This window comes from Canis lupus, chromosome 17 (assembly GCF_011100685.1).
Source record: "Canis lupus familiaris isolate Mischka breed German Shepherd chromosome 17, alternate assembly UU_Cfam_GSD_1.0, whole genome shotgun sequence".
NCBI classification, from domain to species: domain Eukaryota; kingdom Metazoa; phylum Chordata; class Mammalia; order Carnivora; family Canidae; genus Canis; species Canis lupus.
In genome coordinates this window covers 57,237,948-57,262,084 of record NC_049238.1, presented here as the reverse complement: position 1 = coordinate 57,262,084, position 24,137 = coordinate 57,237,948, and the positions used below count along the sequence as shown (strand labels likewise).

General features: G+C 42.4%; 1 protein-coding gene and 1 long non-coding RNA gene across 3 annotated transcripts in view; one reads left to right on the top strand and one right to left on the bottom strand.

Annotated features, from left to right (window-relative positions):
- The window catches only part of LOC111090692, a 15,961-nt gene extending 8,109 nt beyond the window's left edge, over window positions 1-7,852 (bottom strand). The window contains exons 1-2 of the long non-coding RNA XR_005372676.1: window positions 7,730-7,852; window positions 6,821-6,891 (exon numbers count right to left, since the gene is read on the bottom strand). This is a non-coding gene — a long non-coding RNA (uncharacterized LOC111090692). The remainder of the gene's footprint in view (window positions 1-6,820; window positions 6,892-7,729) is intronic.
- On the top strand, window positions 5,649-24,137 carry HMGCS2 (3-hydroxy-3-methylglutaryl-CoA synthase 2). 2 transcript variants are annotated; one of them, XM_038561927.1, is made up of 10 exons: window positions 5,649-5,849; window positions 12,408-12,862; window positions 14,449-14,574; window positions 15,141-15,305; window positions 16,637-16,802; window positions 18,399-18,569; window positions 19,659-19,765; window positions 20,590-20,715; window positions 21,959-22,067; window positions 23,780-24,137. In XM_038561927.1, the coding sequence occupies exons 1-9, from the start codon at window positions 5,746-5,748 to the stop codon at window positions 22,063-22,065; spliced, it is 1,527 nt and encodes a 508-aa protein (XP_038417855.1). In that variant the 5' UTR covers window positions 5,649-5,745; the 3' UTR covers window positions 22,066-22,067; window positions 23,780-24,137. The 2 variants fall into 2 exon arrangements, with proteins under 2 accessions (XP_038417855.1, XP_038417854.1); XM_038561926.1 differs by having other exon boundaries at window positions 5,650-5,849; window positions 21,959-22,070.

Below are 24,137 nucleotides of genomic sequence, written 5' to 3'. Positions count from 1 at the left end.
TATAAATTGTTTATTTTTGTAACATAGTATTTGTTACTGACATAAAATGACCATGAGAACATAATTATTTTTTAACTGCTTAAATATCTGTGAAGATAGAGATTTGGCAATAAATTCCAAAAAGTGATGACAGCTGACGCTGGGGTTTGCTCATCGAGACTCATGGGCAACTGTACCATCACTACACTGTGTCTCCCTCATGTGGAAATTGAATCCTCCCCATTTGAGACTACAGATCATTTTGCTAGGTTTGTTCCCTTGGTGATACAACAAATGCAAGGTAACATCTGGAACAGTAAAACTCCAGAAACAACAAAACACCAGCACTCAGGAGTTTTCTGAGAAATCCCATCAGACTCCACGCCCTTTCCCCTACTTCTCTCAAGACCTCTCACCTAATTAGATAGTAATCTATACACACTAACTTCAAGCTTCAGTACTCCTCCTTCATGAAACTTGAAACTCAGAAGCCTTGGAATCAAAGGTCTGAGTGTCTGAGTATTACCCCAGGCAATCGCAAAAGGCAAGACCTGGCAGGTAAGACGTTGGCTAACCAGTAACTAAATCACAAGCAGCATAGGCTCCTCCCTATTGACAGCAGAATTCACATGTAGGTATAGTGAGAGAGCCCTAGAAGTGGAGCTATGACACTGATTTCTACTCCTAGCCCTTACCACAAACTAATCATATACCCACAAGCCAGTGCACTTCATCTCTCTAAGCCTCGATGTCCAGATCAACTTTGTAGAACTGTTGTGAATAGAGATTGCATGTGAAAGCACTTCAAAACTGATAACGCACCAGATATGTCTGTATTGTATGACTATGATATAAATATGGTTAATTTCCCAAAACATAAAGACATCTCTCCAGACTGTCCATAGAAATAACTTTCCTAAAATCCTGAAAGCATATTTCCTTTAGATTGAGATATAAAGTGCAAATCTCCATGGGAAGGGGGTCCACTTCAATTTATCAGTCACCAGAACCTAGGGTAAATACATTTTCCTCACATTTGTTGAAATGAAGCCTCTGAGTTTCTGAGGTAGAAGAGAGACAGATGTGGCTAGAAGGGTAAGTCTACCTGGGATACTTGTTTATAATTTGCTCTCCTAAACCAGCACTCTTGATAGAATTACGTAAAAAATAAATATTGATTTGCAAGCCTTTCCCCTGCATATCTAAACTTTTTCATCCATAATAATCAATTTCTCTGGTTCTTAATGTTTATCTAGCTCATGACACTCATTTTTGATTAATCAACACTCAGCTGAAAAGCTGCAGCCCAGGAGCTGAAAATCTCAAAGCAAAAATAAAAATGTCTATTTTCATTTAGGAAGTATCATAATGTGATAATTCATTTAAGTGCTAGAGATGTGTCTTCTTTAAACAAAATAGCCAGATTTTGTCATCTATTTCCTTCAAAACTTGGAGCAGTTAATAGAAAAAACAGTAACTTGACTGTGTTTGAGTACAATTACTTGACTAAGTTAACTAAATTCCCTTCACAATGGAAAGCAATCACCTGGTGGTATTTTGCTACCATTTCCCCGAGTTTATACTTTATATAATGAATTCCCAGTACTTCCTCAACTTACAAGTTTCCCTTGTTTCAAAGGTATAACCACATGAAATTTCCACTTTTTCAGGTCAAAACTGGTTGAAGACTGGCTCAGATTATGTGCAGGTCCAGATAGTCTAGATTCAAAGCCCATTTCGGCTGCTTCCTAAGTATAAACCACAGGTGGTTATATATTTTTTTCTAGGCCTCAGTTTCCTCATGTGTATAATGGATGCTATAATATTATCAGTCTCAGTTGTGAAAATTAAATGAGGCAATGTATAAAAGTACTTAGCACAGGACCTGACGCATGGTGATTTCTTAGTACATGCTGACTTCAACAACAGAAAAGAGTAAAGTTGATCTTTTCACCTGTATTCTCAGTGCTTAGCATAGTGCCAGGTTTATTGTGTATACAAAATAAAGTTTATGCTAGACTGACTGGTTTTGATCTTCCATGTTATCAAAATGGTCTATTATGCGTCCATAATCCTGTGTGAATATTTGTATATTTGGTCTCTAAGCCTAATCCTCCTATTAGTTTTTCAGTCAAATGGGGAGTGTATGGGAACCACCTGGAGCACTCCAGCATTTGGAGGAAGGGCAGCAGGGAGGAGTGGTAGAAGATCTGGAGAAAAATCATGGGAATGTCAAGCCCTATAAGGCAAATGAAAAGGGTATTTCAGGAAAGAGGGAGTGAGTTTTGTGAGTTCAGGGGCAGTTGGAGACTCTGTACTCCAGGGCTGTTTACTAAGGCTGCTATGTCCAAGCCAATGTGGACACAAGGCTGGGGCCCATGCACTCATCCTGTCCCTCTCTCAAGGCTGAGGTCAGAGTCACAGAGCTGGTAAGCAGCCCACTGACCGCACACATGCTGGACACATGCCTCAGGGCTCCCAACCCAGGGCCTCTACCTCCATCTGTCCATGCTTAAGGACCATGGCCAGCAGTGGATAGAGCTGAAGAAAAGCCAATTCATGGGGCTCCTGCCACCAGACCCAATGAAGGCAGACACCTACAAGCTATCCTTTGACACCAAGGGCTACTGTAAGAAGAGGGGGCATGAGAGCTTCTATCTGTATGTGGAGGTCACTTTCACTATCACCAATGAGAGACGCAGTTTCCATATGCCCCTGCTGCTGAACCCATGGTCCTACACCACATATGGAGGGGGCTAGTAGTCAAGCCATTGCCACTGGCCAACTGCTGGCCTTGTGAGCATCAATCCCATCCCCACAGCTCCCTGCAGCACTATAACAGAGGGCACCAGGTTATGCTTCCTGTGGGAGATTCTGGTCCCCCAATGTCCAGTAGCAGCTGAGTCTCAGGCATCAATAAAGTCGATGCTGGCATAAAGAGGGAAAAAAAAAGAATAAGAGGTAAGGATGTGAAACATTGAAAATAGACAATATTTCTAATGGTTTTTGCTATACAGTAGAGCATAGATTTGGTGGCACACTTGGTAAGACATTTATGGTCAAGAAGGAGTTTTTTAAAAATGGGATTATATACTTCTTATAAGTAGAAAGGAAAATTGATCAGAAGGAAGAGAGGGGGTAACCACAGGTCCACAGTCCCCGTGTAGACCAGAGGTGATATAATCAGTGCACAAGCGGTAACCTTGACCTTAAACTTAACAGGGACTGTTCCTCTAGGTAGGAAGTGGGAACGGAGAGTATGGGGTATAAAGGCAGGGAATTTGTTGAATTTGCTAATGGAAGACAGGTAGTTCTCTTCTGATTATTTCTATATTCTTAGTGAAATAGGAGTCAAAGTAATCAGCTCAGAATAAGCAGAGGATAGGGGCTGAAGAGAGAAGAGAAAGTATGACTGGCTCTGTTGGGACTGGAACAGCCAATGGACTAGAAAAATGTAGTAGAACTGTCAGGGTATGCTGGGGGTCCATTTAAAACATGTGGTTGTAAATTTAAAGCTAACAAATCAGTACAATATTGTGTTTTTCTTCAGCCATAATTAGCTGCTCAGATATAGGCATAGAGGAGACCAGAAGTGGGTTTCACCAAATTCAAAGGTTTGCTTGGTTAGTCTGACAGAGAGAGTAATGGCAAGGTGTGTGCAAGAGACTCTTTATGGTAATGCACCATGGGTAAGCTGAGCTGCATAAAGAGATAAAAGAGCTCATTTAGAGGTTTGATAAATGGCAAAAAAAAAAAAAAAAAGTGGAGGAGCTATTGGCTGTCCTAGTGCGAGAAAAACGTGGGCTTTAAAAGTGAGCTGGAAAGTGAGGTTATTAAAAATTAAGCTGAATGAAATTAAAATTTAGGAGGTGGTATAGATGCTGGATAAGGTCAGGAGTATGAGTAGAGAGTGGGAGGCTAAAGGCATGGGGGGGGACAAGATTATGGAAGTGGGAACTTAAGTGAAAGGCTGGAGTAGATGAATTATCTATGTGGAGATTGACATTTTCACGAATGCTGAGAGAATTGATGTGGAGAGGAAAACAGTGATTCATGTGCTTCAATCTACATGAATGAAGGGAGTAGAGCAAGATTGTCAGTTGACCTCAAGAATGAAGGGTACTGGGTAGCTCAGAGTGATGACACGGGCTTGAAGAGAGTGGGGCTTTGGGGAGGAGGGAGAGGAAAAATACTTTGGCAGTATCAATGCAGAGCAAAAAGGATATGAGCCTTAGTCTAAGCAGAGTGGTATCTTGGGTACAGGTGGCCAGGGGGTGGATTTTGTGGGGCAGGCAAAAAGCTCAATCACCATTTGAAAGCTGTATGTTGAGACAGATTAAGAAACAAAGGTCATTTTCAGAAAAGAAATTGGAAACAAAGAATTTTAAATTGATGATAGAACTTTGCAAAAGGCTCAGGGGTAGGGCATGGGTGACAGAGTAAGCTGGGAGGTTCGGTTAGAGCAGTAATACATCAAGGTGTGTGGGGTCAAGAATCTAAACATGACGAAAGACTCAGGAGACATGGACTTCTGGGGAAAACCTAGAAGGTCTCTGCCAGCAGGAAAATGAAGTTACCTCTGACTCCCCTAAAGCAAGAACCACTCTGGCTCTTCTCCATGCCTTCCAAAGAGTCACATTAGATGGGGGAGTTTTACTGAGTGAACCAATGAATAAAGGCATGACCCTCATAAAAGACAGAGGAAGACTAATGCCATGAATGAGAAGGTCAGATGGCAGGAAATTTTATTGATAAGCAGAGTGGAAAGACCAGAATCTGGAGTCAAAAGACATAGATGAGTCCCCAACCTGTCACTTAGGTCTTTGGGAAAGTCCTGCCATCTGACTACGTATCACTGGCCTCATCTGTAAAGTGGAACTTTCCTCCCAAAGACAGCCCTTTTGGGGCTTCTGCACTGCTATTGTAGCCTTCTTGCAGTTCATTTGGAGGTTGTGTACGACTATATTTACATAAGAGTGACAGTAAAGAGAGGAGAGATGTGGTATGCTCCACATCCTCTCTACCCCTACCCCTTGCCTGTGTGCCAATATCTCCTAACTACTTAAAGGCCACTATTAAAAGATTCATTCTTTTGGTTTTGAAAGATGTTCCTTATTATGCATAATGCATTAGAATAATAACAGCTAACTCCACAGAGAGCATTCTGGAACAGCAGCCAGAGACCAAGACGGGGCAGATGGGGTCATCTCAGGATGTGTGACAAGGACCATCATAGCCCCCTGAACTGGCTGGTCATAAGTAAGGCTACTACAAGAGCTGAGAAAGGAGGAATCAGGGATCCCTGGGTGGCGCAGCGGTTTAGCGCCTGCCTTTGGCCCAGGGCGCGATCTTGGAGACCCGGGATCGAATCCCACGTCGGGCTCCCGGTGCATGGAGCCTGCTTCTCCCTCTGCCTGTGTCTCTGCCTCTCTCGCTCTCTCTGTGTGACTATCATAAATAAATAAAAACTTTAAAAAAAAGTATTAAAAAAAAAAAAAAAAGAAAGGAGGAATCAGAGCCACCCATTCTTACACCTGCCCAGAATCAGGGCAGCTGTGTACAAGTTGGAAAGATGATGTTTTCCTTCAACTCACCCATGTCCTGAGAGACCTTTGGCCCAGTTTTAGAAGCCATCTGAGCCTTGATAAGCAAAGGCGGAGCTTCCAGAGTCAGGAGTCTCAGAGCTCTATAAAGCCCAATGGGGTGCTTGCTGGACAGCTCTCCCAAGGACTGTGAATTGTTGGTTCTGTGCTTCTACCTCTGAAAATGCAACGGCTGTTGACTTCAGTGAAGAGGGTTTTCCAAGTAAAGACAACAATGAAGGAAGCCTTCCTCTCACCAGCTAGCCTTCTTCCAGGAGCCCACCAAAGGTGAGTCACATTGTTCCCAGGGACTGTTGCAGGCCACTCTTTGAGAAGTGTCGTGGAACCAGTAAAAGATAGGCAGAGGGCTTGACATAAGGGAAAGTTCCCTAGCATCCCAGGGAAAGGTTGGCAAGTCTTGCTCACAGCCTTAGATAAGCAAGTTCATCTGCTAGGGTCTCAGTTACCTCCTCTCTAAACAGATGGTCCCTCTCAGTTACAGAGTTCCAGTATCCCAAATCTCTGATACCTGCTATTTATAGATGATGACATCTTTCACTGCACCAGCTGCATGAAGCAGTGGAAATACGAGTACCAGGGTCCCTAGCATTCTCTTCTCCACCACTGTTCCCCCCTTTCCCCCAAATCCTGCCAAGACCTGCAGCATTCTGGGTCAACTGCAATGTTAGTCAAACCAGCTCCTTCAAGTCATTGTAGCAAGATTCCAAGTGGACTAGGGATCAGAAGTATGATTCATGAAATGGGGAAATGGGATGTAAAGGTAAGATGGTGTGTCTGTGTGCAATGTGTGGTGCATAGAAGCACACATGCATGCCTTTTATTTGTAAACACTCCCCGGTTTGGCCCACATGCTTGAAGCTTGTGAACACTGATGGTAATAGCTATAGCTAAGGTCTTAGGTCTCCAAACCATCCACTGGACTGTGGGACTAGCCCATCCCTCCCACTTCCACACTGCATTCCATGAACACATAGAAAAACAATGTTGATCCAGTGTCTTTCCTTGCCTGGGATCCAGGGACCTGACTGTATAAATGTGTGGAGTAGGGAATGATGTTCCTTAGCCTTCTTATTTTCTTCCTAATTCTCTGCCATTGCCCACACTCTCCTCCACCCTCTTTAGACAGGGCACATGTCCCCAGGTCAGCATTTAAGCTGTTCTTGTATTTGTGAAGATTGACATGGATTTTTTTTCAATAAGCCCAGCAAAAGACAAACTTTAGAACTCTTCCAACTTACCCCTCCTGGCATCCTTGGTTCACATGTTTCCCTTTTCCAGGGTACTTGCAGCTCATCCCACTTTCTGTGGCCTGAAAGTATTAAAAATCTTTCTTGAGTCTCTCTTTGTCTCTCTTTCTCTGTTCATCTGTCCCATCCACTACAACCTGCACCAGCTCTAAATCCAACCCAAGAACTTCCATCTGAGCTTATGCTTCACCACTGATTAAAGAAGAATCATGCCTTCCACTTGGTAGTCCCCATCTGTTTTTCTCATGTGCTGTGTCCCTAATCCTCTTCACTCTTCACTCCCTACTTACTTAGTCACCTCCCGCTATGAATGCCGCCCCATGCAACCCCCTCTAATTCTTCAGCATCAGAAGTTCTACTCATCCTTCAAAGTTGATCTCAAATTTAGCCTCTTCCATGAAGCCTTTTCTGAGCCTACCACCCACATGAAATCTCCACTTCCTCCAAACTCCGTAGGATTTTGCCTATATCCCTCTTGAGGCCCTTCTCACATTCTGACTCCCACCATGTGCTCGTGTATTCCTCCCACTGATTGAGGAAGTCCTAAGAATCTTGATTTCCTCTTTTCTTTTCCCACCTTCTCTACCTCAGCACCCTCTCACTAGCACAGTGCCTGGCATGTAACAGTGAATTTTGACACATGAGAGAAGGAGGAGAGATGGAATAAAGAAAGAAAAGCTTAATGGTTTAAGCTTAATCTGAAACCAAGTAACCTCAGAACAAAACCAATTTTAAATTAAATACAGTGATTATTCTCCAGAGAAAATATACAACATTAGAAGAACACTCTTAACTGCAGTGGTCTGATCTTTCTGGAAGCCTCTACAAGCTAACTTTTTCTCAAGGCTCCAGAATCCATTTCCAGAAATAGCCCCCTACTAAGATCGTTCCAAAAGTTACCAAGTGGCTGATTCTTGGAACCTCTCTTTGAAAGTTCAGATTTCTAACTGGAAAAAGAGTGAGGCAGTGCACTCAGAAAAGGCAGAAGGAGAATGAGGCTGAGGGGGAAGCCAGCCAAGCATAGGAACAATGTTGGCTAATCATTGGCTCCTATGAACTGTGGAGGATTCTCCACAAATATTTGTGAGTACAAACTCCAATTACCTGGGGAACACCAAATAAATAGGGCAGATAACTAAATTCCAAGCCTCTCTTGTCAGATACAGATGAATATTTATACTCTGCCTTATGATCTTGTGATCTATTTTGCCTCACAGTGCTTCAAAGTGACCTTTCTGATGGGAGAACTGGGGTTTACCAAAAGCCTAGACCTCAGGATGATTGACAAACATACTCAATCTGAGCTATAGTTTCTATGCTGTAGAGCTAAATGCATGTACCTGTGAAGCCATCTTGTCATTCACCATGGTCAGGAATTCTGTAGCCATGGGCAGCCTGGGTAGCTCAGGGGTTTAGTGCTGTCTTCAGCCCAGGGCCTGATCCTGGAGACCCAGGTTAGAGTTCCATGTCAGGCTCCCTGCAGGGAGCCTGCTTCTCCCTCTGCCTATGTCTCTGCCTCTCTCTCTCTCTCTCTCTCTCTCTCTGTGTCTCATGAATAAATAAATAAAATCTTTTAAAAAAGGAATTCTGTAGCCAGATATGAGTCAAAGGACTCTGGTGGCACTGGTGAATGCCTTGGTGGTCCCACAGTGGTGAAAGGACAGGATATTTCTAACACATGCATAATGATGAAGGTATTCTGAACATCGCTTCAATGCAGACTTTGATTTCACCATCTGTAAAATGAAGAATATCACTAACGTCACAGGATTTCAGGTACTTTCATGGAACAGATGGAGGTGGATTTGGTGATTTCTATATTTGTAGCTGGAAGGAGAAACTCCAGACTTTCACCAGGGGTATTAGGAGTCAGGATTGAAGACAAGTGGGTAGGTCTAGGGAAGAAACAGATTATCTTCTCCCTCTGTTCCTATTTAGAATTGTTCTCTCTGTCTTCTGTATTCTTACAGCCTTTTCTTGTTATACTATGTATTAAGCTGTAAAATGTCTGCCTCTTCCATTAGACCATGCTCTCTTGGTGAGCACAAAGATGCCTTCTTCACTACTGTGCATCTGGAATCCAGCACTGTGTTGGATGTGCTCCATAAATATTCAGAGGCCCAATCAGAAAAGGCAGAGAGATAATTTGCTTCGACCTGGATGGAACTGGAGGGTATTATGCTGAGTGAAATAAGTCAATCGGAGAAGGACAAACATTATATGTTCTCATTCATTTGGGGAATATAAAAAATAGTGAAAGGGAATAAAGGGGAAAGGAGAAAAAATAAGTGGGAAATATCAGAAAGGGAGACAGAACATGAAGACTCCTAACTCTGGGAAATGAACTAGGGGTGGTGGAAGGGGAGGTGGGCGGGGGGTGGGGGTGACTGGGTGATGGGCACTGAGGTGGGCACTTGACGGGATGAGCACTGGATGTTATTCTGTATGTTGACAAATTGAACACCAATAAAAAATAAATTTATTTAAAAAAAAGGCAGAGAGAATGGAATCAAGCAGGAAATTTCCTTAAAAAGTAGAAAAACAACAGATGTGTTCTTGTGTAGTAAAAAGAAACAAGGAGGAAGGGAATAATGAAAGGAGCACCTTAAAACTGAATGAGATTTTTAAAGTCATGACCTATGAGGTTTATAACATGTGTAGAAGTAAACCATATGACAATAATAGCTCAAAGGGTTGGAGAGGATAAACCAAGTTAAAGTATGGTTTTCACTGTTCAGAAAACAGTAGAAGTATTCATTTAAGTTAGATTACAATAAACCAAGCATGCATATTGTAATCTGAGGTCATTATTAAAAGAAAAGGAAAAGACAAAATGGATTAATAAATACTTGTTTAATCCAGAAGAATGCCAGACAGAAGAAATAAAGAAGCAAAGGACATATGAGACAAATAGAAATGGTGAGATAGTAGATTCAATCCCATCTATATTAGTCATTACAATAAATATAATTGAACTAGTTACTCCAATTAAAGCACCAATATTGTAAGACTTGTGAAAAACAAAAAAAAAGACCCAACTATGGGCTGTTTGGAAGAGATGTGTTGGGGGTCCCTGGGTGGCTCACCAGTTTGGTGCCTGCCTTTGGTCCGGGGCATGATCCTGGGGTCCCGGGATCGAGTCCTGCGTAGGGCTCCCGGCATGGAGCTTGCTTCTCCTTCTGCCTGTGTCTCTGCCTTTCTCTCTCTCTCTCTCTGTCATGAATAAATAAATAAAATCTTTTTTTAAAAAAAGGAAGAGATGTGTGGTAAATATAAAGACCCTGAGAAATGAAAGATATAAAAGGACAACAAAAGATATACCACGCAAACAGTAAAGAAAAACTAAGGCAGCTTTCTTTTTTTTTTTAATTTATTTTTTATTGGTGTTCAATTTAGTAACATACAGAATAACCCCCAGTGCCTGTCACCCATTCACTCCCACCCCCCGCCCTCCTCCCCTTCTACCACCCCTAGTTCGTTTCCCAGAGTTAGCAGTCTTTACGTTCTGTCTCCCTTTCTGATATTTCCCACACATTTCTTCTCCCTTCCCTTATATTCCCTTTCACTATTATTTAGATTCCCCAAATGAATGAGAACATATAATGTTTGTCCTTCTCCGACTGACTTACTTCACTCAGCATAATACCCTCCAGTTCCATCCACGTTGAAGCAAATGGTGGGTATTTGTCATTTCTAATAGCTGAGTAATATTCCATTGTATACATAAACCACATCTTCTTTATCCATTCATCTTTCGTTGGACACCGAGGCTCCTTCCACAGTTTGGCTATCGTGGCCATTGCTGCTAGAAACATCGGGGTGCAGGTGTCCTGGCGTTTCATTGCATTTGTATCTTTGGGGTAAATCCCCAACAGTGCAATTGCTGGGTCATAGGGCAGGTATATTTTTAACTGTTTGAGGAACCTCCACACAGTTTTCCAGAGTGGCTGCACCAGTTCACATTCCCACCAACAGTGTATGAGGGTTCCCTTTTCTCCGCATCCTCTCCAACATTTGTTGTTTCCTGCCTTGTTAATTTTCCCCATTCTCACTGGTGTGAGGTGGTATCTCATTGTGGTTTTGATTTGTATTTCCCTGATGGCAAGTGATGCAGAGCATTTTCTCATGTGCTTGTTGGCCATGTCTATGTCTTCCTCTGTGAGATTTCTGTTCATGTCTTTTGCCCATTTCATGATTGGATTGTTTGTTTCTTTGGTGTTGAGTTTAATAAGTTCTTTAGGGATCTTGGAAACTAGCCCTTTATCTGATATGTCATTTGCAAATATCTTCTCCCATTCTGTAGGTTGTCTTTGAGTTTTGTTGACTGTATCCTTTGCTGTGCAAAAGCTTCTTATCTTGATGAAGTCCCAATAGTTCATTTTTCCTTTTGTTTCTTTTGCCTTTGTGGATGTATCTTGCAAGAAGTTACTATGGCCGAGTTCAAAAAGGGTGTTGCCTGTGTTCTTCTCTAGGATTTTGATGGAATCTTGTCTCACATTTAGATCTTTCATCCATTTTGAGTTTATCTTTGTGTATGGTGAAAGAGAGTGGTCTAGTTTCATTCTTCTGCATGTGGATGTCCAATTTTCCCAGCACCATTTATTGAAGAGACTGTCTTTCTTCCAGTGGATAGTCTTTCCTCCTTTATCGAATATTAGTTGACCATAAAGTTCAGGGTCCACTTCTGGATTCTCTATTCTGTTCCATTGATCTATGTGTCTGTTTTTGTGCCAGTACCACACTGTCTTGATGACCACAGCTTTGTAGTACAACCTGAAATCTGGCATTGTGATGCCCCCAGATATGGTTTTCTTTTTTAAAATTCCCCTGGCTATTCGGGGTCTTTTCTGATTCCACACAAATCTTAAAATAATTTGTTCTAACTCTCTGAGGAAAGTCCATGGTATTTTGATAGGGATTGCATTAAACGTGTATATTGCCCTGGGTAACATTGACATTTTCACAATATTAATTCTGCCAATCCATGAGCATGGAATATTTTTCCATCTCTTTGTGTCTTCCTCAATTTCTTTCAGAAGTGTTCTATAGTTTTGAGGGTATAGATCCTTTACATCTTTGGTTAGGTTTATTCCTAGGTATCTTATGCTTTTGGGTGCAATTGTAAATGGGATTGACTCCTTAATTTCCCTTTCTTCAGTCTCATTGTTAGTGTATAGAAATGCCACTGACTTCTGGGCATTGATTTTGTATCCTGCCACGCTACCGAATTGCTGTATGAGTTCTAGCAATCTTGGGGTGGAGACTTTTGGGTTTTCTATGTAGAGTATCATGTCATCGGCAAAGAGGGAGAGTTTGACTTCTTCTTTGCTAAGGCAGCTTTCTTAACATCAGGAAAAGTAGACTTGGTGGCAGGACTATCACAAAGATAAATTGAAGAGGGACCTTTGATAAGGATAAAAGGGTTAACTCAACAGAAAGATAACCACCTTAAACTTGTACTCATCTGATAATATAGCTTCAAAACACATGAAAAATGAATGAAATGATTGCTATATTGTATTTTGAGGAGACTGGCTGGAGACCATTACTAGGATTTTGATTGTTATCTCCACTACAGGCTTTCTACAATCTCTGCTGGCCCCTTGGCCAAAACAGACACTTGGCCAAAGGATGTGGGCATCCTTGCCCTGGAGGTCTATTTCCCTGCCCAGTATGTGGACCAAACAGACCTGGAGAAGTATAACAATGTGGAAGCAGGGAGGTACACGGTGGGCTTGGGCCAAACCCATATGGGCTTCTGCTCCGTCCAGGAGGACATCAACTCCCTGTGCCTGACGGTGGTGCAGCGGCTGATGGAACGCACACAGCTCCCATGGGACTCTGTGGGTTGGCTGGAAGTGGGCACTGAGACCATCATTGACAGGTCCAAGGCTGTCAAAACAGTGCTCATGGAGCTCTTCCAGGATTCGGGCAATACTGACATTGAGGGCATAGATACCACCAATGCCTGCTACGGTGGCACTGCCTCCCTCTTCAATGCTGCCAACTGGGTGGAATCCAGCTCCTGGGATGGTATGTGCTTCCCAAGATCTTATGTAAGAAAGGAACTGGGTTAGAGGTTGAATCCTCAGTTTTGTTTCTTCATTTCCCCAGCGATTTCATCAGGGAGGGGACGACAACCTATTCACACAGCTGCTGCTATCATCGACAACCACAATGATGATAAATGCTTAGACCTGGATAGCTTTATACTGTTAATTAGGTAGCGTGTTCACATAGCCATTCATTTAGACCCCCAAAGCTTCCTAATACCTAGGTACTTCCTAATACCTAGGAAGTAGGTATTATGCCTGATTTATAGGTAAGAAAAGTGGAGGATCTGATATCTTAAATATAGTGTGTGGCATGGATGAGACACCCAACCAAATCCAACATATTCCTATTTCTCATAAGTTTCTCCTGAGCCTCTGAGAGATGGAGATTTAAACAAGCTTGTGTATTAAAGAGAAAGCATGCCGGTAGAAATAGACCTAAAGAACCACAGGATAAAAAAACAAAACAAAGAAAAGAGTCACAGGATAAACTATTACATGGAGTATTTATTCTCTTACTCCCTTGCCTGGTTACCAGGAAATTATCTTTTGCTTAACATATTTTTTTTAAAATTATTTTATTTATCTGCTTATTTATGAGAGAAGGAAGTGGGGAGGGACAGAGGGCATGGGATAAGCAGACTCTGTGCTGAGCCCCCAAGCCCAGTGCTGGGCTTGATCCCACGACCCTGAGATCATGACCTGACTGAAATCAAGAGTTGGATACTGAATCCCCTGAGCCATTAAGGCACTGTATATTTTGTACTCAATATATTATCCTGTATCTTGCTTAAATCCCTTAACTACTTTCAGCCTCAGAGCTCTATTTGGCAACCAGCCTTGCAGGGCTGGTAAAAGGACTGTACAAGAGATCCACAGGGATGCGAATGAATATTATCTGTATAGTCAAGGCACTTAGTATGTTTACTAAGTGGAAACTGGAATTTAAAACATTCATAATTAAAATGATTTATAATTAATATAATTAATGTAAGTTATAACATTGATTATAAATTCTTAATGTTGGCAGGGACCTTAGAGATTATCTAACCCAATATTCTTTATTTCAAAGCAAGGCCAAAAAGAGGTGGATGATTTGCTGTGCAGTGCATTTCCACACTGCCATTCAGAGATCTTCTCGCCCATCTGAAGAAGTGTGTGTGTATATATATATATATATATATATATATATATATTCCAACTCCAAATATATAAAAAAATATATATATTTATATTTGGGGTTGGAGTTGGAATTGTTATAATTCTTAGAAGAAATTTCTTGGGTTTCAATGAATTTGTGTTAGAATCCTGACTCTGAATCCTTATCATGTCATCTATTAATTGTGTGGCTTGGGCCAAGTGACTGAAGTTCTTTGGGCCTCCATTTCTGTGTGGATAAGGAGGGAGTAACTGTACCTGATATATAGACTTATCATGAGGAAAGAGATTTTTATTTTTGTTCACTGGTCTGTCTTCAGTACTCAAAATTGTGCCTTGCTCACAGTCTACTTGAAATTTGTGTAGTGATCTCCAGTAGAGATAATTACTTCTTGTCTCTCATTACAGGTCGCTATGCGATGGTGGTCTGTGGAGACATTGCAGTGTATCCCAGTGGGAATGCTCGCCCCACAGGTGGGGCTGGAGCTGTGGCCATGCTAGTTGGGCCCAAGGCCCCTCTGACCCTCGAGAGAGGTCTGTGATAAACTGTGAAAATGTGGTACCAAGAGACTGTGCACAGCAAATGCATAGCTCCCAATCCCAAGTTGTCATACCCACTACGCAGGGCTGAAGTATGGATTTGAGGATGACATGGCTTGCCTTCAAGGGGCTGAACTGGGGAACAAAGGGCAGAGAGGAAGGAAAGAGAGGGATTAGTGAGGTTTCCTCTTCTGCACCATCATGCATTGTAATAATGATGCATGGAATGTATGACATTGGCGCTGCAGATGAGGCTCTTTAAGGAGCCTGACTGACAATTTAAGGTGAAAGAAGATAATTGGGTATAAGGAGAAAGGTTCTCCTTTGAGACTTTTGGCATCTATTCCAGATTTGGTTAAGGCCATATACGTATGGAAATGGAAATATAAATCTCATTTATATGAGTAACCATCTATTCAACTCCCTTTAAATTTGGGAGGGAATTTGAGTGGGCTCAGACAGAGAAAGGCCAAGAAACTGTTAGTACATGGCTCTCCATCCTCTCTGCTCCATGAGGGCTGCGTTATACAGTCCCTGAATCTCTCTGTGTGCCTTGCCAGGGCTTAGAGGAACCCACATGGAGAATGTATACGACTTCTACAAACCAGATGCGGCTACAGAGTACCCAATAGTGGATGGGAAGCTCTCCATCCAGTGCTACCTACGGGCCTTGGACAGGTGTTACACATTATACCGTCAAAAAATCCAGAAACAGTGGAAACAAGGTATGGGACTCAGAGGACAGAAAGTAGATATTCTATTTCTGGGGCCATGAGTTGGTTCTAAAAGTTTTAGACAAAGTTTCTTCTCCCCTTCAAAAATGATCTCAAGGGAGTTGCTTCATGTTCCCTTCCTCCTACACCCTTCTCTGGGTCTATGCTAAAGTCCATCTGGAAGCAATCCAAATTCAAGTATGAACCTGCCTCTAACTTGAGCTAAATGAAAGAAAGTAAACAACCTAGGGCCAAAGCTGCCAATAGGAAACCAGTGGGTGTCAGCCACCTAGGGAGGTGCTGTGGTGAATCAAGAATAACCACATCCTACTGGGGCTTGGATTTGTTTCTGTTGAAGTCAGGATTGATTTGACTCACAGTTTGTAATTTGCTACCTTTTAAAGTCTGATCGATGATGAAAAATCTTACTTCTACTCTCAGTGTACTAAAGTGTTAGTGATTTTTCTTTGGATGGTAATGTTACAAATTAATTTTATATTCACCCTTAGTTTGAGTTTCCCTGCTAAGAAAATATGTACTGCTTTCATAATCGGGAAACAAGCTTTATTTTAAAAGTTCAGAGCAATCTACTTTAAAAAACAGAAGGGTTCTTACCTGATTAACCATGGCCTGAAGGGCACCTGGATAGGCAGTTTTCAGTGTGGGAAAAGGCACTTGTGGAAGTGTCAGAGCACGGATGCTATAGGGGTGGCCTTAGGAGCCATGTCTTACCCCTTTCCACTGCACTGAAACAGATGCCAGCCATCACTGCTGGCTCCTATGAGTAAGCAGTGGACTTGGACTTCTCTACCTTCCATCCACTGTAAACTTGCTATTGGCTAATTGCTCTCACCAACTCTGAATTCTTTCAGCATTCTAATTTTGCTCCTTAACCTAATATAGAATTTGATTGATGCTGCTTTGGCTCTCAGTACTAAGAGACAGTGTGGGGTGTCGATAGGTTCAGAGACATCAGAACCTAAATCCAATGTCAGCCATTTTCAAGCTGGGTAACCTTGGACACATGACCTATCTTCATATTTTAGAGACTTTGTTTCCTCCTCTGAAAAATAAAGAAAGTAACACAACACTAGTTTGATTTGGAGGAATTATCTGTCATAAAGGTTGGCAATAGTAGACAGGAAGAAAACATTTGTTTCTTTTTTCCTTTCTTTATAAGTAGAGTGCTTAGTAAAATGCTTGTAAAGTCAATGAACAAACCTTACATGTGTTTGCTGGAGTAGGAGCTGCCACAAGACTCTCAGCATACTTAGGTCTTGGGGTGTAGGTCTACGTGGCTCATCTTCCATGGCACATCCTTACTTTCACACTTCCTCTTCCAGCTGGCATCGATCGGCCTTTCACTCTCGATGACTTACAGTTTATGATCTTTCACACACCCTTCTGCAAGATAGTCCAGAAATCCCTGGCTCGCCTGATGTTCAATGACTTCCTGTCAGCCAGCAGTGACACACAGACCAGCCTCTATAAGGAGCTGGAGACCTTCAGGTAGGTCCTCTTTGGGGAACCTAGAGGTTCTTGAGGGCTGAGGAAGGAGGAGATTTCCTCACACCTTGAGTTTGTATCATCAGCCAACCCTGCAGGGAGGGGACAGTCCTCCAACAGAATAGAAATGACACCAAGTCCATATGGTCTGCATAAGGCCCTCCACCTTTTATCTCTAGGGAACACAGGGAATTTGCCAGCACCTCTAAATAAAGTGGCTATAAGAAGCGTCAGAGAATAAGAAAAAGGGGAAAGGGAGAGTGGATAAATCATTCAGTCAGTAAACATTTTGTGAGCATCAACTATGCGTCAGGCATCATTCTAGACTCTAGGGATACCAAAATGAATGTGACTCCATGATCCTTGCCTCAAGGATCTTACAGTCTTTATGGACAGAAACACCTCAAAGCAAATAATCACAGTACAGGATGGCAACTTGGGAGCAACAGGCCTCATTCTCACTTGCCATTGTTGAGTTAATGTCTTGCCCTATTAACTTAATTTCCCTATCTATGAAGTGGAGATAGTCCAGCTCACCCCCTTTGAAGAATATTGTTTATTGATGCATTACTCCAAGACATATAGAAAAGAATTATCTTCAATACACAATTCCCACTGGAAACAAAATATTCCCTTTTCTTCTTGGTAGCTGTTTAGTTCAAGTTTTGGAGTATTCTACCAATATTTGTCCCCATTACTAACTATTACTACTAACCCTGCCACTAACATCAAACACAAAACATCAAAATGAGCACAAACACTACTTATAAGACTTGCCCCATGAAAAAAAAATCTAACATATATCAAAGACAATAGTTTAATATCATTAATATATGGAAGTCTCATCAGTGATAAACACCCTAATAGAAAAATAAACAAAAGATATGGACCAGAAATTTCCCCAAAGAAGAAATGCACAGCCCTAGACGCCGCCGGGGCTTCTCCCGCCTTTTTTTCCTACGCGGCGGGAGAAGGTAGATTGAAGCCAGTTACTCCTATTTTCAAATGTGCTTACTCATTAGTAACAAATTTAAACAAGTTACCATTTTCCTTACATAGCCTTTAAAAATTTTTGAATACCCAGAATTGATGAGGCTCTGGGAAAACAGGCAACAGTAGATGTGTAAATTGATACAAGGGCTTTGGGGAGAAAAAGAAAACACAAAACAAAGGCCCAAAATGGCTCAGTAAATCCACGTGTGTGAGGGAACATGTAGTGCTTAAACTGGGGAGGACAGGAATGGGGAGACTGGTTCTAGTAGGGCACATCATATCATGGCTCATTCTGCAGCCTTTAAAATGCTTAGGGATGATGATTTAAGGTCATAGAGAAAATTAGTTAGTGATTCATGCTGAATAGAATATATAGCATGCTTTTGTTTTCTAGTTAGCCTTATGAAAACAGGGATGGATGCCACAAGAAAAATTGACCCAAATGCACTCTGAATGGTAGGACTTTGTGCTTGTCTGTATTTCCAAATATTTTGTAGTAAAAATATGTGTCTAAAAGTCTCTCCAGGAGCTCTTACTTTTCCCCCTTGCTGTCTCTTTCCCCTTTTGTGGTCTCTCACCTGGCCTGTGTCTCTGGCTGCCTCCCAGGGGGCTGAAGCTGGAAGACACCTACACCAACAAGGACATGGATAAAGCACTTCAAAAGGTCTCCCTGGACTCATTCAACAAGAAAACCAAGGCCTCCCTTTACCTCTCCACACACAATGGGAATATGTACACCTCATCTCTTTACGGGTGCCTGGCTTCCCTTCTGTCCCAGTGAGTACTGCACGTAGCCCTGCCTCCTACCCCCCACCTTATGGTCTGAGGGGTAAACCAGGTTTGGTTCATCTTCTGATCCAGAAATTTTTAAGGAAGGAAAGATAGAAGAAAAGATAATGAAACTCATTTCAAAGGTGCATGTATAGGCAGATTTAGAATCAGTATGAAACAGTGGTCTCCAAAGTGATGATGTATAATATTAAGGGATGTGTAAGATCTACTTGGATGGAGCAAGAAAATTGTAGGACTTTGATGCATATTTTTATCTCATACATTTAAAATCTCTGTCCCTAGTAAAGCATGGTGGTTAGGAGAGTCTAGCTTTAAAAAAAAAAAAAAAAGAAAGGAGAGTCTAGCTTTAGAACCCATAAATGAGGTCTAAATACCACTTATTAGCTTTGATCTTGGAAAAATACTTGACCTCTACATGCTTCACTTGCTCCATCTATAAAACATGCACAATAACAATACCTACTGTCTAGTGTTTTGACAAATGTTAAATTATAAATGCATTTATAATTTATATTTATAATGCATTTATAAATGCATAAATGTTAAATTATAAATGCTAATCCTCATCAAGTGCTTGGATGCTAGTTGTTATTTCTATTGATATTCTGTTTATGGGTTTTATAAGGAAATGCTTTACTATAGTACCTGCACATAACATAGGAGATACATATATGGACTCAATCAAATTATTACTGTTGAGGGGATGATAAAAAGGTACAACTGCTGAAACACTGCCAGAAAACCTGGAAGCCTTGAAGTGGCCTGACCTCCAAACCTCAGATTTCACTGAATTCTTCTTGTCCTCATAGGAGGGGAGAAGCTCCTTTTATGCCCCAAATTCTGTTATGCTCAATGTGCTTTTTGTATCTTAGATTTTGGCCAGTCCCCTGGCAAGTTTTCTTCTTTCTGAGTCTATCTACAGGGTCTTCCAAAAGCTCATCTTCGTGCAAAATGCCTGGAGCCCATTTCTACTTGCAAGTCATTGACTAGATTGGGGTGATAGGTTTATGGTTTATTTGAAGGACAGAATATAATGCCAATGCACTTCTTGGGTTTTGATTTCTTTCCATGCAGGCACTCTGCCCAAGACTTGGCTGGCTCCAGGATTGGGGCCTTCTCTTACGGCTCTGGCTTGGCAGCAAGTTTTTTTTCATTTAGAGTGTCCCAGGATGCTTCTCCAGGTGAGTCCTGTCTTTCTATTGGCACTTCTGGTAAGATTCTTCCGATAAAAGAAACCACTCTCTGCCTCACCACTACTGAGGCTCATCTGGACAGAATAATGTTGAGCTTAAGTATAGAGGAATTGGGGCACCTATGTGGCTCAGTCAGTTAAGCATCTGCCTTCAGCTCAGGTATAGATCTCCAGGTCCTGGGATGGTGTCCCACAACAGGCTTCCTACTCAGCGGGGAGTCTGCTTCTCCCTCTCCTTCTGCCCCATCCCTGCTTGTGCTCTTTCTATTTCTGTCTGTCTGTCTCTCAAATTAAATAAATAAATAAATCTCTGGAAAAAAAAAAAAAAAAGAACAGAGGAACTCCCTGAAGGGATTTAAGCAATGGAGTACATTTGTATACTATATATAGTTGAAGCATTTGCCTGGCTACTACTTGGAACTAGGTTGAAGAGAAACAAAGGTAGAAAGGGGAAACAGGTTGTTCCAGCAAACAGTCCAGGCAGGAGGTAATTAATGGCCATTTGGTTGCAACTGGTTAAAGAGAAGTTGATGGATTTGAGATTTTCAATACATGTTTTTGATTACTTTATGTCAGATGGGATCAAGGGTGTACATCTTAGCACTATGTGGGACATACCTGGAATAAAAGAGTGTGTCTCCCCATATGTTTCACTAACATTATGTTTGCTGATTTTTATCATTTCTCAATATTCCAAGTCACACACAGCACTTTCCGCCAGGGTTGGAGCTCCCACAGAACCTGGCTCTCTATTGGGCTTGCAGTGATAATGACAGTGAAAGCAGATTTAACAATCTTGCCTTTGATTCCCAGGATCCCCCCTGGAGAAGCTGGTGTCTAGTATGTCAGACCTGCCAAAACGTCTCGCCTCCCGGAAGCGTATGTCCCCTCAGGAGTTCACAGAAATAATGGACCAAAGGGAACAATTCTACCATAAGGGTAAGAAAAAGACAGAGAGAAAGGAGAAGGAAATTTTCTCAGATTCCACTCTGTCAGTGGCAGAGAACTGGAGATTCATCATAGGTCTGGACTATAGTGGCCCGGGCTGAGGATGTCTATGAGATATGATTGGGAGAAAATCTGTTAGGTCCAAAGGAGCAAAAATTGGGTGGTAAAGCAGAAGGCAGAGTGGAGAAGAGGTGTGAGGCAGCATGTACCTTCTTGGTATAGATTGTAGTTAACTACTCAAAACAGGATGCTGAAAATGCAGTCCCAAGGACACCAGACATGTGGTCTTGGAAATGGCTATCTATGCAACGGTTAAAAGAGCCCAGACTTTGGAGATAGATATTCAAATCTAAACCAACCTGTGACACTCACTAGCTCTTCATCTTTGGGAAAATTATTGAAGTTTTCTCAGTTGTCTTACTTCTAAAATCATACCAACTTTGCAGGATTGCCAAAGAGATTAATTGAATTAATGTACTTAAATAAATTATCAACAGATATTACTGTTTTTGCTCACCTGCCCCCTTTCCCTATCAAACATAAAAAACAAAATATTGCCCAATAAAGCAACAAAGGAAAAGGAGCTAAAGTTATGACTAGAGAGACCAGATGGTGGTTTTAAAACCAATACCAAAACAAAACATCTTTTCTCAAGCAAGAGTTGGGACATATGGTTTGCAGTGTGGTCTGAAAGAAAGACAGAATATGCGGAACCGGGAATGTTCCAGAAAACCTAGGCCTAGTAGTCATCCATCTTCTCTGGAACAGGGGACACCTTAGGGCAAAGAGGAAAAGCAATTAAAATAGAAATAGGACTTCTGAGATGAGCATTGGTGGACAAAGACCAGAAATAATACAATGAGTCAGAGCCAGAGAACTTAGGGCATACTGGAAGACAGGGAGATCTGAGGTGTACATATACACTGGCAAGAGGACAGAAAGAGGACTTCAAGAGAAGAAGGTCATGTTCACTGTGGGAAAACGTCATACTCCTACACCAAATTTCTAATAGCCAAGGCTTATGTACTTGATCCAAGATGGCTGCTTGGATCAAGCACATAAGGTTAGTACTAGATCTAGTACAAGGTCCAGGGCTCTGCTGGGTTGTGACAGGTGGCTTCACAGCCCCTTGCCACACAGCCAGGAGAGCTTCAGGTGGAGGCATCCTTAGGACTCTTTTCTCTTCCCTAACCCCATGTAGCTTTTTGTAAGTATTGCCTCTTCTCGTTCACAGTGAATTTCTCACCACCTGGGGACACAAGCAGTCTTTTCCCAGGCACGTGGTACCTGGAGCGGGTGGATGAGCTGTATCGCCGCAAGTACGCACGGCGACCAGTGTAAAGGTGGTGAGTGACATTTTGTAGGGTTGGTGACATAAAGTTTTTCCTCTGGGTGACAGGTGCAATTCCAATAGTGTAACCAAGCCAGACAGGGTCTCCAACTCCAAAATGATCAGAAGTTTGTACTATTTGGGGAGTTTGTACTATCAGGAGCACATAGAATCCATGGGACTCTTTTTTCTAGAAAGACAAAAGCTGGGGAAAGGCCATGTTTTTAACTCTGGAATGTGAAAACAGCAACAACAACAACAACAACAACAACAACCTCATTTCCCTGATCTGCCCATGATAGGAAGATCCCCTAGAACTTTGATAGAAACAAATTTGGCATCTGTAAAGGAACCAGGCTATACACCTGAACCTACAGAACTCCTTCCTCCAAAGGAGTGAGATAGTAACAAAGATGAGTGGCTTCAGAAAAGGTAGATACTAGTGTGTTGGCAACAGATTCATGAAGAAACAAGGTGTTGGGAATTCTGTTGGAGCCAGAAGCCTTGGCACGAGGGGGCTTTGCCAGGCAGTTCCTCCTGGGGAACAGCAGTGAGATTTGGAAAGTCAGTGGAGAGGGGAGCAGAAGTAGAAAGAGAGAAGGGTTTCTGCAAGAGGACTGCCTGAGGGGGAGATGGGAGGATTTTTAAAGGAGAATCAAGAATTCAGAATTAAAATCGTACAGTTTATGGACCCAGACATCTGCCTTCAGTTTATCTAACAAGTTGGTAAAATAAGCAGAATAGAGGAGTGAGAAGCAATTTCTTCAATAACCCATAAATCTCAACAAATACAGTCCCCAAATACTGTGTGTGTGTGTGTGTGTGTGTGTGTGTGTGTGTGTGTGTGTGTTGTTTCCCTCCTTTGGTAGATGAAGGGTAAAAGCTTTGCCAAGGGCAGTATGTGAAGCAAGGGAAGAGGACGAGGTCCATGGGTAATGGAGATACCCAGATAAAGCAGGGAGATGACAGGGTATGCAGGATGCCCTCAGTTCACACCACTTGGCCTCCTCTGCGAGGATGTTAGGTGCTCAGCAAGGTGGACAAGGGGTCTGACAGGCAGGGGCTGCAGGGTGTGTTGACACCGTGAGCTCAGCAACCAGGGTTCCAGATTTAGATTTAGCACTGCCAGGGAGTTGTTTGTTTGCTTGCTTGCTTGTGAAATGATTCTTGAGGGCAAGTCAATGGCAAAGAGGGGACAATTAGGTATGCCAAGCTAGTTCAGTCATCAGAAGGAGAGATAGTGACAGAGAGAGAGAGAGAGAGAGAGAAATAATTTGGGATTTTCAAGGGACAGTTTCTAAACCAGGTTCCCTCCCTCCCATGATCTATAGCATCATACCTCTGAAGAGGAAAGCTGGGTTCCTGTCCTTGTCTCATGCTAATAACTCACATGAGCAAGCAACCTACAACAGTGAAATTTTAAGTGAATTAAAGATTTTATGTCGCTGTGGCACTCTGTGGAGTCTCTCTTCACTGTCCAGACTGTCCAGCCTGCTCTTCTGTCAGGCAGAACCATCATGGGGACCCTGCCCATGTCCCCTGGCTCCTGTGACATTGGGCACAGGTGGCTCAGAGGTCCAGGCTTGGAGCTGGGCAGGCTCCTAATGCGGGCAGGAGGGCCCCTCCGCATAGCCTTACCTCAGACAAGAAATAGGTACTGGGGGCAAGGGCAGAGGGATGCCCGGGGTGAGACTCACACTGAATGTCCTTCTTTTGCTTCTTTAGATCCTACAGATGGTGGTGCCTGGGAAATCTACACTAGCAGAGTTTCTGCCCATGGATCATGTTTTTAAAAGCACACTCTTAGATGGAAACGGATTGGATTGGACACCGTTGTCCCCAGAAGCAGCGGCCCTGCAGAGTGAGGGGCCATCCTTAGTGGTCCTTCCTGCCTTTCTCTGCTGCAGTCACCGTCCTGGGCTAGTGGTGGGGCAGGGGTCCTCTGTGGAAGAGGGAGTGAGGAAGAGGGGAAGGCCTAGCCCAGAATCACCGCCCTCCAGACCTGGGATACAAATCCAGATAACTGCCTATCGTGTTCCCTCGTGGCCATTAGCCTTATTAGATTTCTGTGCTGTTACATCTT

Bases quoted from the DNA above. Each gene is read 5' to 3' on its own strand.
- HMGCS2 (XM_038561927.1), top strand. From the start codon at position 5,746: ATGCAACGGCTGTTGACTTCAGTGAAGAGGGTTTTCCAAGTAAAGACA. The intron at 14,575-15,140 runs GTCTGTGATAAA...GTGCCTTGCCAG, and splicing joins CCCTCTGACCCTCGAGAGAG to GGCTTAGAGGAACCCACATG. The intron at 16,803-18,398 runs GTAGGTCCTCTT...GCTGCCTCCCAG, and splicing joins AAGGAGCTGGAGACCTTCAG to GGGGCTGAAGCTGGAAGACA.